The following is a 19,536-nucleotide window of genomic DNA, read 5'->3' as shown; positions in this document are numbered from 1 at the left end:
AAACATTATTTTAATATTCCTCCATAGGTTTTTCCATCTGGCAAGGAATTTTAAAGAACACACATAGAACAGACTTTTAGCTTTTGCTTGATCCTATGTATTTTCCATCTCCATAGAATCACACAGAATCACAGAATCACTAAGGTTGGAAAAGACCTGTAAGATCATCAAGTCCAACCATAAAAAAAAAAAACAAAAAACAAACAAACAAACAAAAAAAAAAAAAAAAAAACAAAAAAACCCCACACACACCCACCAAAAAAAAAAAAATCAAAACCACCCACAAACCACAAAACACACCACAACCCACACCAAAAACAACCCACCCACACCACACAGCACCATGCCCATCAAGCCACAGAAGGTAATACATGTATGTTTTCAAGGGCAGAAGGGCTCCGAGCTAATAGATCTAAATTAGGAGGAACCTCTGTAAATCAAGATGTATTTGAAACTTTGCCATGGAGCAGAGTCTTCTGAAGTTCACACTGATATCCTCTATCTTTAAGTAGAAAACACAGAGCATAACTTATTTGCATTCAGCAACTGTCTAGCTATTAGGGAATGTAAGGTTTGAAAAAACTTCCCTGTCTATTAGAGTTCACCTTCTTTGAGTATTGCTACGACAGGACCTATCAAATTTATGTGGTAGGTTTAATTAGTATCTCTGGACTGGGACTTAATTTTTAAGATCACACACTCCTTTTCCAGTACTGCAACAAATCAACAACAGATTGCCAGAAGGTAAGAGTAGCTTTATGCAGTAACTAAAGATAGCTAAGGTGTGTATAGTTCGGTGAGAAGTGTTCATTAGCAGGAAAGCTCATTCAGGAGCTATCTGCCTCCTGTTCAGTTGAGTATGCATATATTCCACACATCTGAATTAAGCACACCACTGTGTATTTTTGCCCAGGCTCACTTATATACATAGATCATAAAAAATGGCAACGTAGTGATAATGTTTTGGATGAAAGGGAGACATTTACACTGGCAGATTTTTTTAAAACGTTTTCCTGGGGAAAAAGAAGAATACACCCTCGATCAGCAGAAATTCAAATCTGGTTTCTGATTGAGGATCACTGTTTGGTTACTATTCATAAATGGAAATCAATACTGTACTATCACAACAGCATATATATTACAAAGACATTAAATAGTGCTATTCTTCTATTGCTTTTTAAGAGATGATGGAGAATATGCTATTTTCTAAATAGAAAGACAAAACAATACATTTCCCATTCACTTCTGGAGAACACAGATCCTGAGTCTTGGAGTTTATCAGAAGAAAAATCTTTAGTGGAGACCCTTTTAAAAATGTTTGTAAAATATTTGCACTGTGTCACTTTGGATTACAAAACTGTGTGGGTGTACCCATGAGCAGATAGCTCTCAAGCTTTTTCAAATGAATCGATATGAAGATAACTTTTCCTCACAATAGTATTGGACCTCAACATTTACTCACCTGGCTTTTGCTTTCCATCCATTTCACCAATGTATTTGTTTTGCCTATTAGGTAGGTTTTAACTCTACCAACAACACTACATACAATACAACATTGGGACTACTGGACAAGCTGAGCTATAAAAGGAAAATGAGATTTATAGTTGTTACACCATTTACTTTTACTATGGAACAGCAAGGCATTACCATCCTACTTGCTGTAAACTGAGATGTTCAGAGATTGCTGGGTTTGTCCCCAAGCTGTGCACCTCTACAAGAAAACTGCAATTTCTATTCTCATTTGCATGTCACATGATTGTATAGATTAACATAGCACAGACTGGCATGAATATCTCTGCTCCTGCTGAAAGTGTAGCTATAGTATCAACTAAAAAGGCTGGTTGTGGCAAAAATAACAGACTAAATCTACAGAAAACTTCATGGCATAAGTCCATCGACCAGGAGTGCTAGAGAGGAAAACAAAAATGCCCTGAATATTTAAGCAAACCTGAACTTCCTACACCTGTTGTGGGATGGTTGAACAATCTAAACAGAAATCAGAATTAAACTCATGCCTCTGCATACTAGTCATATAGAACAATACAGCATGAAAGCAGTACTTACAGCTAGAGAATATCAGTGGACATGAGTGTTCATCCATTGGGAAATTGTGCAGCTGTAGCTGGCACTCAGCATTGATGGTAAGCCTGTGGAGAAACCAAGCGTCTGTTACTATACATCAGCACAATGAACAGTCAGAGGCGGAGGTTGGGTAACCTTAGAAATCATGCAAGAGCACTTTGACATCCATAAGGCCTGAAAGGAAAGGACTATATTTGCAGATTGTTCATTGGCTGTTTAGGCCTGACCCAAAACAGTAATAATTACCTAAAACCACAAATAATTTCAGACACGTCATTAAGAGTTTCTTGATCCCAAGAAATCTGCACATATGTTTTTCTCTAGACAATTCATCATTGAAGGATGTGGGATGGAAAAAGCTATTCTTTACAAAAATAACAGGCTGATAAAATTAAAACCTCATAAATAATCTTATAAGGAACATTCTCTGCATTTACTTATAATATGAACTTAAAATTCTTTCAGTCATTTTGCGCTGTCTCTCAAAAACTTAATGTATGCCATTCTCAGTTGTACAGATATAACAAACAGATCAGCAAAAATGTCTTCAGCCCCACTTGAAAGCTTGTTTTACGTGATAGCTCTAACACAAAAGACACTATGAATGGAGCAGATTTTAAAATGACCATTAAAAACAGGTAATCTTCATTCTGATAGCTTACAAAGTAAATCTGTTTACCCAGGTAGATTGCATTAAGTCCTAGTTTATTACATAGTCCTTTTCAGAAAACAGACATACTAACTGCATGCCTGAATTTGTGCAGCAAGTGTGGGGCAGGAGGTTTTTTTGTTGGCTTCTTTTTTTTTCTTTTGTTTTTTAAACTAATTCAAAAGCTAACAAACTGGATGGGGAAAGGTTTGTGTCTCAGATTTAGGGCACAGAGAAAACCTCTGTCTTGGAGAAGGTCACCTGTAAGGAACTTAACAGCTTTTTTGCACTGACACTAGAAGAGGATTTGCAGTGTTGCAGCAGGAGTGCATTCACACCCAAAAGTGGGCAGGAAAGAGGATGGAAAGGCATGGAGCATGACTGAACCTTGTACACTATCTCCTGAACACAGAACACACAACACCTGACAGTACCAGGACATACCGTAGTTATTGTTTCCATGCCACACCAATTCTGTGTGCTCACTTAAGTCACATAAATTGGTTCTGAATTACACAGTGTTATCAATGAACAATGATCATTCTAACAGCTTCTCCAATGTTAAAAGGAGGCTGACCTGCATGGGTGAAAAGAACTGAAAGCATCTTTCACAAACTAAAAATGCTCATTCAAACAATCCACTGGGTCAAGTGTTACCCCTTTTTTAGCTGTTTTAGACAAATTTTGCAGTCTGTTCAACAAATAGTTTCTTTAGTGATAGGTATGAAAGTCTAACTACTATTAGGTAGCTACTTATCTTGCCCTGAAATACTGAAACAGGACTTAATAGAAAAAAACCCCAAAAAACCAAAAAAACCCAACAACCCAACGAAGAGGGTATTGGAGTTGACATCCTAATCAACGAAGTCTTTAGCTAAAGGCTACTGAAGTAAGCAAGAGCTCTGTCACGGTGGAGCAAGCCTAAGAAGGGAAGGGCACAAAAAGTGTCAGTGGCATTTCCAGCTGTTTCATTTCTTTCTTGTTGTTTGCCAAAGACTTGTTATTGGAGCCCAAATGCAATTGCAAGTATGATCAGAATATGCTGAACACAATCACTGAAGAAAATGTAGCGTTTCTGACAAGGTTTGCCATGCGGAATACGGGTTATGGCAAAACTCCCTTCTGAGCAATTCATCTCTTCCGTAAGTAAACACATATTTTGATTTCCACAGGCTTTTTTTATGCAAATATATACGGTATTTCTAATACCATACAGTTGATGGTATCACAAAGATTAGAAAAACTCTAAAAGCCTTTCCTCCAGCAATTCACCCTTGTGATGAGATGTGACAGATTATCTTTCAGCGTGACTTATTTGAAGAATCAAGTATTGGCATTAGCATGAATCTAGAAATACTTATCCAGCCCTGCATCTAACTCTGATCAGAAAGGTTTCTGACAGATTTTATGGGACTACATGCTCCTGATGAGGAGCTCAGGGGAGACCTTATTGCTCTCTACAACTACCTGAAAGGAAGTTGTAGCGAGGTGAGTGTTGGTCTCTTTTCCCAAGTGACAAGCGGTAGGACAAGAGGAAATGGCCTCAAGTTGTGCCAGTGTGGGTTTAGATTAGATATTAAGAAAAACTTCTTCACTGAAAGGGTTGTCAGACATCGGAACAGGTTGCCCAGGGAGGTGGTTTAGTCCCCATCCCTGTAGGTATTTAAAGGATGTGTAGATGTGGTGCTTAGGGACATGGTTTAGTGGTGGACTTGGCAGTGTTAGGTTAACAGTTTTGCTTGATGATCTTAAAGGTCTTTTCCAACCTAAGTGATTCTATGATTTTGTAACAAGCACTAAAAAGCCCAACTTCTACAATTTAGACAGACCTATTTCCGATTCTCAAGGTTTCTTTTTTAGAAAGACAAGACTTTGTTTTTAAACTCTGCAGTACTTACGCCTGAATATTTCAGTATTTGTTAAGCACAGTTAGGTAAGCATCAGGAAGAAAACAGCAGAGGAGAATAAAGACACCACTGAAAATTACTACTGCTGTGCCAGAGGCGGGGAGAAGCTTTCAGCCTTGCATGCCACCAAGTGCTCACCTAAGGGTGTACAAGATCTTGCCGTCGTTCCATATGCGGAGGAGCTGGTTGGGGGTGGTGATCCAGTGAGCCTCCGCCGTCTTGGAGTTACGAAATATTGTGTCTGGGATCCAGATCAAGCCAACCATGTTGCTGTTCAGAGTCAGTATCTTCATGGTGCTGTTGAAGCGAAGACGGCTATCTGTCCACGTCTGGGCAAAAAATATATCAATTTGATATTCCTGCAATGAAAGCATGGTATGAAAATTGAAATCAGTTTCACACTTCCCATTACTGTTTGGTCTTTGATAAGGTCTATCCAGCTGTAGAGCAGCTGGATACATTCAGGCCAATGGAGAATGTTTCTTTTTTTTACTGCCTGAGGGAATTCTTTTTTTCCTTTCTTTTTCTTTTATTTTTTCCTCTATCTATTTTAGAGAGCAGGCCAAACATCTCACTTATCTTGGTCCTGTGCCGTAACAATTTCTGCACTAGCACGTTCTTTTCCATTGTCTCTGAACAGTCACAGCTACAAGATACAATTTGCAGAGACTTCTTTGTCCCAGGGCAGACTGATAAAAGAGGTGTGAGAGATGAACAGGAGGAACACACGTAATGGTAAATTCCCCTGATTATGGCAATGCTTTTTGGTGTGTGGGGAGTGTAAATTCAATAAATTAATTGTTCTGTTTGTTACCAATTGTTCAGCCACTCGTTTTCAGGTACAGCAGAATTGAAAAAGCATGTTCATGCTTCTTTACAAACACCTCATGTACCCCAAATGCTAAGAGCTGCGTGGTCACTAAGCTTACTGCCCTGAACAGGCTAATATCATAATTTACATGAATCTCATCTTTCTTTCACTCCATGTTTACTGTTGTGTTTCTGTAGGTAAGCAGTCATAGCAGCTATAACTGCAGAAATTAAAATACACACGGACAAACAGACAAAATTATATAGGTGAACATACAAACATGCTGATTTATGCATTTAATACCCCGTGGAAGAAACTGTGCAAAAAACAGTATTTGAATTGTGAATTCCAGCCACCGGAGGCTGGGAAAGGTCATGTTTGCATTTGCTTATGTTCCTCTCCCTCTCCCCAGACTGCTCTACCTGTGAACCCTGTGGAAACGGCCGTCTGACTGTGTCATGAAGGACCCTCTCAGTATCGCAGGGCTGGCTGCATCCATGACCGGGACAGCATTCGCTGATGTGACACAGAGCGTATGCTCTACAACACAGGCTAATACAGGGGCTGGGGATAATCCAGAGGAAACCATCTGCTTAGGTCCCCTAGTACATGCACTCTTGGTATTATATGAGCAAAGGAGAATTAAGACTGTGTGGAAAGTCTGGTATGTGGCCTTTGACGACTCTGGACTTGCTTTTATTGCATTTTTGTTTGTCTATTCCTAAGTTTTAAAAGGGAAGGTGTAAAAAGAAATGCTGTTACACAAACAGTATAGTATATTGTTTTATTTATAGATAGTTAGAAGAGCTTGTAGTCTGAACTGAGGACAGCATTTTTGCTGAGAGCCATCTGGTTCTCCTGCACTATTACATTTTTGGCAGGTCATCTTTCCAAAGCTGATGTTATAACACCAGGAAACCTAATTCACTGACACTGTAATCCTAGTCCAAAACACACTGTGGGCCTCTCATCTCTAGATGGCAAACGATCAATAGGTGCATAAGTGGTGCTAGCATGTATCCAAATACCAGTTAATAGATCACCTTAGGAATTAAAGCCTAGCCACCAAAGGCATTAAGGACCATTTTTCTTCATAGCATCTCTCACTACCATTTTTTGTTGTATTATTAGCTTTATTTTCTCAGGGAAGCTGACAGATTTGAATCTGAAGAGACTTTTCTTTCATCTCGATGAGCACAAAGTTGCACATCTCCACACACTTAAAGGATGCAATGTAAGGTACACAGTGTACCCGTATTATTCAAAAAGGACACCCTTAATTCTCCAGGTTTAAGATGGTAGAGTGCTGATCTTGTTTCCTTACACTCAACTTTGTATCATTTTAGTCCTTGAAAGTCCAGTGACAAGAGTTTGGCACATTCAGCTTCTATAGAGAGGAATATGCCAGCTATGTCTATGGGTTTCTCCAAATGCTGAGTGAGTAGATTTGCTTATTTTAGCTCACATGTGAGAATCAGTATTTATAGAATCAAAGACCATTTGTATACAGCTGGCTAATGACAGTGATGTCTTTTTACAGGACAAGTTTTTGCATGATATTCTTATTTGAGGTTATTTTATATGAATGCTTTATTTTGACTAAATTTAGGAACAACCATAATTCCCTTCTAGTATATCATACATATTTACTGATATTTAGGATTTTAGGATTTCTACCCCACCAAAGGAAAGCAAGACCTTGAGCTCCCTAACAGTGTCCTGAGAAGGTACTGCAGCTAGATCTGAGCAAAGTGAGCACCAGGAGCAGTATAGATGCATCACTGTGGTTTCCATCCAGGTAAACTACTCTGGCTGAGAAAACAGATTACATTAGCCTAGAAGCAGGGCAATGCTAACACCACTGTCCAACTCCCATTTTGCATCTCCTATACTTATTACTGCAACTAGAACATGCCAGTAACGATCATCATTCAAAATATCTCTGCAATGGGCCACTGTAACTCCATTTGCCTTAATAAAATTTTTTAATTCAAATTAAAAATGGTTCACAGATCTTCTGGGTTATTTAGTTCTTTAAAAAATGCATTTTTCCTTTTGTAAACTGAAGTCATAAAAAGCAACGCAACATTTTAAAAGGAGAAGTCAATCAATCAAAGTTGTTTGAAATTAGTTGCATTGACTTTTTCAACACTTTACCCTTATTTTTTTTATTTAAAGTGCGTAAAATCTTCAGTCAGAATGTACAAACTACAAAACATAATTTTCCCAGTAAAAATAAGTGCACATTTCCATTTAATATCTGAATTGAAATTTCATCGTTTATATCCTCTGTAATATAATATAATATAGAAATGCTTTTCATTTGCTAGCTAATGCCTGTCATCTTAGATCTTTATGAAATGCAGTGGTTGCACTTAGAAAATTCAGGCAGGACATCAGGTTTCAGTGAAATGATGCCTCAGATGAAGCAACATCCTACAACTCTAATAATATTCTTTATGTTCTGTTCTACCACTGCACCAGAAATGTTGTTAATGTCCTTCTAATTCTTTCTTTTCCTTCGTATTTTTTTGGCAGTAACCATTGACTACTATAATGAAGACAGGAAGAAATAAAATCCAGCAAAATTTTCAATAAGACTTCTTCCCAATAGTAGAAAGGTGAAACTACATTCTCCATGAAATGAGGCCAAGGTCATGTACAGTAAAGTGTTCTGTCACTAAGTTTTGTTGTCTTACAGGCACCTAATTTGCCATGCTACCAAAACAGACTCAAGAGTTTTCCTCCTTAAACCACATATTCACACTGTGCCTGGATGCATTAACTGAAACTACACTCCAGAGCAGCCACACTTCTGAAAAGACATTCTCCTTGACAAGAAGTGAGGGCCAACCCTAAGGGGAAAAATAGATCTATGTGTTAACATGAAGGGAAATTCTAGAGAAATCTTATTTCCTTTAGTACAACACATATTTCTGAAATAATATTACATTTCTCTGATGCACAATTCACTTATGAACTTGAAGGGATTGATAGAAGAATAATTTATTATCAGTTTTAATACATTTCATTTTGTTTGTCTTTAAAAGTAAATTCATAAAACATATTACCTGTATAACCTAGATTCCCCACACTTAGAAATTTCATTGAAATGGAATCTGTTTGAGGGTTCCACAATCTGTCCAAAGCTGGTTACAAAAGGAAATTTTTTTTTTTAAATAAACGAAAAAAAATTAAGAAATTGAGGGAGCAAAAATGTGAAACTAGAATAAGAGAATGTTTCCAAATCAAAGAGTCCTGACATACACAAATACTAAGCTGAATCTCCAACTACATAAACTCAGGCCTTTTAGGAAATTTTAAATTACCAATAATTTTTACCATTTCTGGAAAGACTAATGCTTGTCAGTAAAATTAAATCAGCTTATTTGTATTTTGTTTGATCATACGAAAATATAAAACCTCGTTTCTGACAGCTAATGTGTACCTCTGAGTAAAATGTCTTTGTTTTTTTTTTTCCCCTATGATGACTAGCTTGTGACCAAAGACTTTCTCAACAGCTTTTTTGCAACTTACCCTTAAAGGAATGCGTTATCTTATACATTTCATCATGTAAAAAGGCAGTTTGTTCTACTTGCAAGACTTATTAAGAAACAGTCAGTACAATCTGGGCATGGTGCTGTGTGGTGTGGGTGGGTTGTTTTGGTGTGGGTTGTGGTGTGTTTTGTGGTTTGTGGGTGGTTTTGGGTTTTTTTGTGGGGGTGTGTGTGGTTGTTTGGGGGTTTTTTTGGGTTTTTTTGGTTTTTTTTATGGTTGGACTTGATGATCTTACAGGTCTTTTCCAACCTTAGTGATTCTGTGATTCTGTAATATGTAATATTCTGTCACTGAAAACTTCTCTATCACCTCCAACAAGGTGATCTTTGAAAATGGGATTTTAAAATTGGTGATTCACAATGGTCACTTAACTTCTAAAACTTCTTAAAGTAACTTCTAAAACTAAGAAAACAGATTATGGTCCTTTTACCTGTACAGTGTGCTAGTAATTATTTCATGGAGAATATTTCTTCCCATTCAAATTTTATAAGCTCTCCTTTAAATCTGAAAATTTTGCTGAGAAAAATGACTGAATGAGATGAGGAAAAGTTACTAATTTTTTTTCTAAATCAAATTATGATTTAATTAGATGGTATTTTTCTGTTTTGTCGTTATGTAGAGAGCAATAAGCTAAAGACAATTTTTCTTTCTTACTTTCTATTGATTTGTGGACAGAGGGATATAACCATGAGTTAACAACTGTATTAGCTGCAAATAACTGTACATAGTCAGGGTTTCAACTACTTTATTTCAGCATATTTTTTACATTTTCAAATATTCTTAACGTGGTTTCATCAGTGCCTTGAAAATAATCAAGCCAGAAGTGAATTATTTTCCCTTCAAGTGTGTAGGAATGACAAATGATTGGAAACACCTTGAAAGGTTTGAGGCATCTGTAGTTACAGAGAAAAATTCATGCTTTTCAACCAAGTCTTTCATTGTTTTCTCAGTCAAAAGAGGAGCTAACATGTTGTTGGCAATACATGAAGCTTTTCTCCTACCATGGTGTATCATTTTAGCTGTGGGTTAATCCTGGAAAATGTGATTTAATTGGCTGTCACAGTCAGGTGATCTATTTGAATGACTATGGATAATAGTATGGTATGCCTTTGTTGCTTTTGCTGCAGCCTTCTCATTTTCTGCATTTTCACAATGCCTCACAACAACAGTAACAACAACAACAATGCCATCAAGAGTCTTGTCCTAGGAAAAAATGCAAGAATTTCTTGCATAATACTTTCCAGGTTCTTACTATTGCCTACCAGACAATGCACCATCACCTCAAGACCCCATTTTCCTATATTGTAGGAAGCCTTTGGGCAACTTTTGCTATCTTTTCTCATCGATTCAGAATTATTTCTCTAACTGTTCCAAAATGTTAATTTTTTTCATTGTAGAGCCTGTATCCTGATTGTTGATGGAGTGAGACTGTCTTTGATTAAATCTGTTACTGGGATTTGTATGAGGCTGGTACTCGATCAACTAAAAATACCTAAATAATTAGAGTCCAGTTTAGATTATGATCACTCTGTGCCCTCCACACCCCTTGTATATCATGCCAACACACCACAAACACTGTTCCCATAAGCTTCAAACTAGTCTAATAAACTGTGTAAGAGATAAAATCTCCTTCAGTTACGAAAAGGCTTGACTTCACCAAAGTGGGCAATCTTATTTCTAATTCTTAAACTGTTCTGAAAATAAGTATTAAACTTCCCTTCTATATTTCAGTCCAAACCATTCAGTTTGAAGTATGCTTAAAAAGATCAATAACAGTAGCACCCTTTACGTGCAAACAGCATCACAGAAATGTTAAGCATTATGGTTCAAGACTGGGACATGAGCTGTTCAGGGAAACAGGAGAGAAATGGGAGCAAAACCTCTGAAGGGTGGGAGTCTCCCTCTTTCTGCATTCAGCCACAGGCCACAGGTGAACATGCCCAGAAATGTTCTTTCTTTATGCCCTTGCCATGCTCAGATTAAAAGTACAAAGAGAAGGCTTTGAAGATACTGTGTTTTAATAGGAAATGCCCCAAACATTACAGTGACAACCATGGTGTCTGTTTATTTAGTCTGCAGTTTGGTGCACTTGAAGAACATTAGGAGACAGTAATCTTTTCAGAGTTTGAAGTGCATTTTCAATAAAAGATTATTTTTGCAGCCCAGCTCACCTCTGAAAGGAAAGTTTAATCAACAACTGAATTGCCAATGATTACCATGCAAAGGGCTGTCTGACTGATTCAGCTGTCCCTTTAGTTGTGTGATAAATGAGTGAAAGAAGCAATGCTCCCTGAAATATGGGATCAGTGGTTCCCTCTTCCTGAACCAGAATGTTCACACACCTGATATCAAAACACAAAGAGTAATTCTGGGGAGGACAGCCCACCTTTAGCTTCCGTGATTCGTCATATCTTACCCTGGATAAGTGGGCTGGAAGGAGGAGAGAGTTGTCCTTTGTTCAGGTGGAACATCTTCTGAACAGGCTTTTGATCATTTGAAGGGGTACAGGCCATGCTCATGGCTAGTTTTGATCTTGATTGAAATAAATACTCCCACAGCAATTGCTGCATGATGTGCGCTGTTTGTTCCCCAGATTGCATGGTGTATAGATTATAAAAAGCCAGGAAATATGACCATTCCAGGAGAGCCCTGGAAGTCTTAAAATGTTACCTTGACAGATACTGCTTGGTTTTGCACCATGCGTGCAACTTGCATTCTGGTTTCAAAAATTGGAAAAAATCTCTCAGATATCCTGTGGGAAGGAACTGAAAGTAGTGGAATGGTCTACCATTTTCCAGTGAGGCCATTTTGAATCCTACATACTGTCATCTTGAGGAAATAGTGCAGAAAGAAATAAATGAAGTCTGCTGGAGAAAATCTGGTAAAATAAATAGCGTATTTCATATGCAGTGTATATTCAAAATCCTTGTCGTATCATCAAGACCAACACAAGCCTTCTGTGAGGACAATTATTCTCACACACATGTCCTGAAAGCTTGCCTTGCTTTCAGCACGGCTTGGGATGCGCAGAGCAGCACCATTAGTACTGCCTGTAACTTTCTCTGAAGTACCTCTGCCAGTGTGGGGTTTCATGTTTTCAGAGGCTGCTCAGGATCTAAATGGGGGGGATTTACTTCACACTACGTACAACACTGGGTTTTGGGGCCTAAAGGACAGCATATCATGGCGCATCTTCCCAGTCTCCACCAGCCTCCTTTGTTTCCACTCTCTGTGCTCCTGCTCCCCATCCAGCTCCTACCTTTATTCCTAATAGTCTCGGAGAGGTGTAAGAGCTCAGGAAACACTTCCCCACTTTTGAGCTTTTTTCCTTTCTTAATCTGAATTTATCTTTCCCAGCAGCATTGAGGCTCTACCTTCAAAAGACCCCCAAATAAATATGCAAACCAAAACACAGAAGATTAGGTTTACATATAAAATATGTATCTGTAAAATATATATCTTTGAAACTTTCCAAACTGTTTTATGTCTACAAATACTTTGAGTAACTTGCTCTTTTGTGAGAATTTGCTTTGATACTTCCATAAAATTACAAGCATGATGGTTACATGGAGAAAATACAATGAGAGAAGCAAAGTCAACATTGAGATTGTCACCACAGATATAATGGCTGTTCAGGGTAACACTGGCAAAATATTTCAGCAAGCAGTCACAATTTTCTCTATAGCTGAACACTTTGAGTAAAAAAAAAAAGGTCTTCTCATCACTGCCTCAGGAGGAGTCTCAGAGTAGGAGGATGGAAGCTTGCCTTCTTCACTATAGCGTTGCCCTCTGGCTGCTTTAGGAGATTATTTCACTGCTTTCTTGCTATTGTAAAGAGTGAAAGACAGTTAACCTCACATTAAAAACAAAACTTGCAATTATCATGTAGCATTTCCTTTCCCTGAGAAAATATTTATCTGTGTCACTGCGCCTATTTTGGCTCCTTGGAGGCTAGCTCCAGTCCAGCTGTATTCCAAATAACTTTTACAGTCAGTTAAAGGAAGATGGAGATATTTGTCCTGGCCCATCCCGAGAGATCCCTTCATGCCTCCTCCTTTCTCTGCACTGATGGATTATCTCTTCTGGTTCGATCAACCATTCCACAATCAGAAACACAGCATGAAATTAGAAAGAATGCAGCTCATTTTACAAAACCAGCTGTAGATCTATTCTCTTCCCATCCCTTTTGGTGGAAGACCCTTCATTCTTCCTGAATATTGCTTCTTCCCATCTCTTTTGGGACTCTTCTGTTGGCTTCTGTTTCTCTTAGAGCATTCCCAAAGACATCCTGATTGCTATGATTGTGCCACAACTGCACTTCCACAGTCTCTTCTCTTGGTCTGTCAAGAGGGCTAGGGTTTATGTCCTGTTGCAGACAGGGCCTGATAAGAAGCTCTGTCTTTGATGAGCCGTAACTATATGATCTTAAACTGGGACACTTTAGAAAAAAGGATGTCCAAAGCATGCAAGGAAGTTGCAGGGGAAGTAGAGGTGGGCAATATGTTGCAGTGGGCAATACGTTGCAGTGGGCAGACTTTTGGTCACTGTTATGTGGTGGACAATCTAACTCAAAATGCTAATCAGAATAGTCACTCCTAAGGAGATTGCTGATAGAAGAAACAATGTTCTTGGGATTGACAGAGAAGGTACAGTGCCCACTCTGACCTGTAATTAAGGCTTTTCTAAGACAGCAGACAGGTTGGGTTTTATTTGAGAGACACAGAGAGAGAGAGAGATTCCAAATGCGTAATTTGATGTGGTAAGAAACCAAGGTTGTTAACTTGTGAATTTAGTAAGACAAACTCACAAGGACAAGCTTAACTCCTATGGAAATAATAAAGAAAAAGAAATGAATAATCACTGAAGAGAAGAAACAAAGAAAGAGAAAATTAAAAGTCTGTGAACATATCTTAATTGCTGTACTTAATATAATAAAGTACACTATTGCGATCTCCTAAGAATACTTGCTATCTGAAAAAATATAAAACAAATTATAAAGATACTCAATAATATTCACACACTACAAAAAAAGATGTATCAACTTTATAAGCATAGTTCTTGAGGCATTAGCTTATTGAAAACAGAATCCAAACTTCCCTGTTCACGAAAATAAATGCACTCTCAGAGACTGCACATAATATGACTTTATGGGCATAATCTCTGTATTAAAGAGGTTGTTTTAATGATGGAGAGAGGGCCTTTTGGCCAAAGAAGTGGAAGAATATTTTGAAACTTCTTTTATGCCATTGGCAAGCTAGAAAAGCAGAGGTTACCATGACGTTTTTATGTGTACTGTCTTAGCACAAGAACAGCTGTAAAGGAATGGGAGACATGGCAGTGGTGAAAAACCAGACACCCATCTCAGGCTGAAGGATCGGGTACAGTGAGGGTCTCACGCAGAATCACGAGTGAGGGAAAAGATGGTAAGGAGCACTTGGTAAGGAGGCAGGTGGCAAAATCAGAAGGGTAAAAGTCCTGTTCCAACTGTTCCCCTCCAGTGTCATTTTTAGGGTATCTCCTGAGGCTATGTTATATCTTAAAAACCCACATACCACCCTACTACAGTATCTGAGTATCTAAGTGTCTCAGAAAGTTGCTCCCTTATCCTTACAACACTCTTTCTCAGAAGCTGAGATATTGAGAGCATTGTTGTCTTCTCCAGGGTTGTGCAGGAAAGCTACAGCTCATCAGGGATTTAAACCCCATTCTTTCAAACCCTTTCCCATTTGAAACCATCCTGCCACCCATCAGTGAACATTTTCAAGGGTCAAAATAAATAAATAAATACAATTCTGCATTTGTTTTGCTTTTCCTCAAAAGAAGCACTGACTCAGTGATTCCATCCCCACAGCTGAATAAAGGGAGACTACAAACATACCTCAAGTATTGCACACTCAGTCATTCAGGTTGCTTCATTGCCAGCTGACTTCCTTACCCTGTTCTTTCCAAGGTAAATATGACAGAGAAACAGCTAAAACTGAGAAATATAGACATACACTGGTTGGTGCCACTCAGTCTTGGCAACAAGTATTGGTCCCTGGATGTCTTTGATTTAGCAGAATAGACATACCCAGGTCACAAAGTCTAAATTCATTACAACACAGATAGGATCCAAAATGAAAGCTTAAAGTGCTGGATGACAGAAATCAAGTAAATAAATGAAGCAACAGTGAGTGAAGGAGTTATATCCTGTATCCACAGGATGTGAATAGGTGCTACTGTCATCAAACAAAATGATGCGTGAAAAAGCCAACTGTGCACAAAGTAGTAGAAAAAGCTCATTTGTAAAAGCCCTTATTTACATTTGAGGGAAATGCAAATGTTTAACTGCTCTAAAAATGAGAACAAGACTGTTTTGCCATATAGGCACAGAGAGACACTCTGCAATAAGCATCTCAGCTGTGCCCAAGCCTTTCTATCTCTTGGCCTCCAGAAGAGCCAGGGCAGCGCTGCACCCCTCTGCAATGCTGGCTCAGGCAAAACCAGACCCCTCTCTGCTTCTGCATTGCTGGAAGCACACTTTGAGGGGAGGCTGAGACTCCATATTCAAAATATGTAGCCCCTAAGACTGTGCTGGTTGCCTTCAGCAGGCTGGGCATGGCCTTCCCACATTTCCAAGCTGAGGACACTCCAGGAGGCAAATGTCTTCAGGCTTCATCTAGGCTACACAACTCAAGCACAGAGACATTTCAAAAGAGTAAGTGTCTGGAGGCCTACCCTTGCCTCAGCTTCTTCACTTCTTGGTCTTTTTTTTATTATTATTTTGATCTGTTTCTGTGGGTGGTTCCAAGGTAATCCCTGGGCTCTGCTCATCCAGGTCATACTTCCTACCAAGCCTTCGTGTGTTAGGTGGTTTGATACTGAAAATAGCTCTGTCTCCCTTTAAGACCATACTTTTCAAGACACAGTTGATCAAATTCCAGCTCCCCCTCGATTTCAGTCCATTCTTTTTTGATATGACACTCGTATTAAATCACCTATTGACACTGGTAATTCTTCATTGTCCCTAGTCTGGGGGAAGAGTGACACCAGATGAAAAAGCAAATGGCTGGTTTCCATTCACTGGGCCATTCAATGATAGCAATTTCTGGAGTCCAGGCTGTTCCTATCAGTTTTATATGAGCACATTCCTCTTATACTCACAAACTCCATCACTCACCAGTTGGGGAAACTCAAAAGGATCCTACCAGTAATTTTCAATACCTGGTATCATTAGAAAAAAAATATAATGAAAGAACCTAAACAAGACATTGTAAGATCTATCTTGCAAAGCTCATTAGGGAAAATGAAATATAGTTGTGTAATGATGTGTAAGACAAACTTACTCTCTAACACAGTTTAAACTCACTCCCTAAATCAGCATCTCTTCGAGCACTGCAGGATTAATAACTGATACTGGAATATAATTTTTTATACCATATGAGAAAGAATAAAAAGTAATTCTTCTACTACTTGTGAACTGGTTTGTGTTGGCTTTGGCTGGGGTAGAGTTAATTTTCTTCATAGTAGCTAGTATGAGACTATGTTTTGGATTTGTGCTGAAAACGGTGTTGATAAAGCAGGGATGTTTTAGTTACTGCTGAGCAGTGCTTACACAGAGTCAAGGCCTTTTCTGCTTCTCACACCACCCCACCAGCGAGTAGGCTGGGGGTGCACAAGAAGTTGGGAGGGGACACAGCCGGGACAGCTGACCCCAACTGACCAAACGACTGTTGTGGTTTAAGCCCAGCTGGCAACTAAGCACCACACAGCCAGTCGCTCACTCCCCCCCCGCCCCAGCGGGATGGGGAAGAGAATAGGAAAAGTAAAAGCGAGAAAGCTTGTGGGTTGAGATAAGAACAGTTTAGTAAGTGAGAAGAAATGAAATAAAATAAAATAATAATAATAATAATAATAATAATAATAATAAATTGTAATGAAAAGGAAAACAACAACAAACAAGAAAGGCAAGTGATGCAAATGAAAACAATTGCTCACCACCCTCTGACAGATGCCCGGCCCAAGTAGCGGTCCCCCGGCCAGCTTTCCCCAAGTCCAAAACATAGCCCCATACTAGCTACTATGAAGAAAATTAACTCTATCCCAGCCAAAACCAGCACATGGTTATACTGCCATCAATCAAAAGAGATTAAAATAAATGTAGCTTGTGTGGGGAAAATACTTTGTCTCTAGTGCAGATTCACTTTCTAACTAGAAATTGAATAGGTAATACATGTAGATGACAACACAGGCGCTCCTGATATGTTGTGCCTAAGTTCCCCAGCACCAGACAGGTAATTGGAAGTAAGGACAGCCGCATCTCCAACCCAAGAGAGGAAGGCGCTCCATCCATTGCCATGGTAACACTCCCACCTCTGCTCCCCCCAACTGCTGGTCCCCTCCCCGTTGCTGTGGTAACCACTTGATATCAGTCCCCCTTCTCCCACCCCTGCATCCCCCCGCGGTGGCCCGCAGTCCTGCTCAGACACCCACCCATCCTTTGGCCACGGGCTCAGGGCATGGAGTCCCATCAGCACTGCATGGCTGGAAATTTAATGCAGGAAGACATAGGGAAAGCACAGGTTTCTCTCAGACAGAAGAGGCTGTGGAGGTGCTGTTTGTTTTGTTTGGATGCACTTATGCAGGGTTATGCTATAGGGGAAAGTCATGGGATCAGTATAATGCTTGTGTGTCACTTTCTGTGGTACACGGACTCAGGCTGATCCTTTGCCCAGCAGTGAATGTCACCGGTAATTAACCCTAGAGCAGTCTTTTTGCCAGCATTTTTTTCCTTGTATTATTTAATGACAGAAGAGAAACAATAATACTGAGCCAGCCACATTCCTCTTAACACTTTTGGCTTATTCAGTCTGCATTTCTTTCATTTCTGAATACTGTTCTTAAACTGGTAGAGGTCTTATTTTTATTTCTATTTTGTTTTTGTTTTTCTTTTTCCCAATTTCAGTAAAAGGAGGATGAAAATAAATGTTTTGCTCGGGATCTTACAGCATTTCTCTCTGAATCCTGCTAAAAGTTCTCCAGCAAAGAATATAAACTTTGTAAGCTTTCCAGAACAAGTTTTCTGAACTTTTCTTAACCACTTTAAAATTTCCCAGATTATTACAGCTCTTTTCACCAGAGGAATAGGACAAATCTTTCACAGCCTATCCCACTGCTGAACTGTAAGTAGTAGACAACTGGAAGTCCAGCAAGAAGACAACTGGAAGTCCAAGGGCTAGCACTGGTTCCCATTTTTACCTGATATCAATACATGCTGTTTTCTTCACTTGAGCATCTCCAAACGTGGTGCTGTTGTAGCAGGAGAGAAAAACTCAGCTCTAATTTGACAACAACTTATGCCAATGCAGGAAAGAGGATATCTCCTTTCTACAGCAATTTTCTATTTCACTGTTATTCTCTAAAACATATTTCATAACGCCCAGCTGTGAAGTTTTGCTTCAAAAGTGTTTCATGAAACAATTCATAATATACATTTCAATTGCCTATGAAAAGGAAAAGTTATTATAGCAGTTTCAATACCAAAAACTAGTCCATTGTGAACAGCTTGAAAGAAGTGGACATGCTTTTTGCTAATGGAACCCTGTGTGAATCCTTACTTTTTAATTTCCTAGAATGACAGTAAGAATGAAAACAAAGGACCCAAAGTACAAATTGTTCTAAGTAGATTCCTCTCATTCTTAAAATGTGGAATCAAAGCCATGAGAAAGATGGTTGAAATTGTTCTGGAGGCATTAATTGCATGAAAAATGAACTAAGGAATGTAAGAATTCTTGAAAGCGGCTATTGAACAACTGAATTTTTAATTATGCATCTTTTAAAAAGCAACTGTCAGTCCTAGCTGATAAATACGTACATATAAGTCAGCTGTCATTAGAGTGAACAAAGCTTGAGGAGCAATCCTAATGCAGTTTATCTCTTTCTCTAAACCCATAAAGAACACTCATCAGAGTTGCAAAATGGCCACCTGCTGCAACTTCGCTCATTTGAATTTAGTGACCTTCATAATAAATGTGGCATTACCAATCTGGGAGAAATGAGTGATCAAATATTAAACCAAAGAATTTTCTCATCTGAACCTTCATTTGAGGTTCTTTTCATCTTGTTCTTATTAAAATACACAGATTTTAGGAGTGCTTCAGAGATGAATGAGATGACTGAGCAATCACAACAGCAAACATGGGGGCTGTTCTACCTGATTTTATGTTCTTTGATAATAAGCCAACACTAATTACTCTGCAAGTGAGAAAAAAACTTGAAGTTCTAAAAATTTTAAAAAAAGGCTTCCAGGGGACAAACTCTGGACAGTTACCAGTGCTATACTGGTGAATGCATCTAAAATTAAAGAAAACTGATCATGATTGTGTTTTAAAGAATGAAGACTAAATGTACAACTGTTGGCTTTTTCCAAAGCATGACAATCTTTATGTAGATGAGGGTCAGCACCTGATGTCAGGTGGACATTCCTCAAAGGATTTACGTACCCAAGTAATATTTTTAACAGCTCTAAGAATCTTAAGTTCAGGAGAACA

At 38.7% G+C, this 19,536-nt stretch overlaps 1 protein-coding gene across 1 annotated transcript in view; it reads right to left on the bottom strand.

Annotated features, from left to right (window-relative positions):
• GABRG3 (gamma-aminobutyric acid type A receptor subunit gamma3) overlaps positions 1 to 19,536 on the bottom strand; it is a 347,822-nt gene that overhangs the window by 159,681 nt on the left and 168,605 nt on the right. Inside the window, 2 exon segments of the mRNA XM_059816463.1 lie at positions 2,065 to 2,147; positions 4,777 to 4,997. Coding sequence (XP_059672446.1) covers positions 2,065 to 2,147; positions 4,777 to 4,997 — 304 coding nt within the window.

The sequence above is a fragment of the Gavia stellata genome, chromosome 1 (assembly GCF_030936135.1).
Source record: "Gavia stellata isolate bGavSte3 chromosome 1, bGavSte3.hap2, whole genome shotgun sequence".
Classification (NCBI taxonomy): domain Eukaryota; kingdom Metazoa; phylum Chordata; class Aves; order Gaviiformes; family Gaviidae; genus Gavia; species Gavia stellata.
The sequence above is the reverse complement of the archived record's forward strand: the minus strand, read 5'-3'. Positions and strand labels throughout refer to the sequence as shown.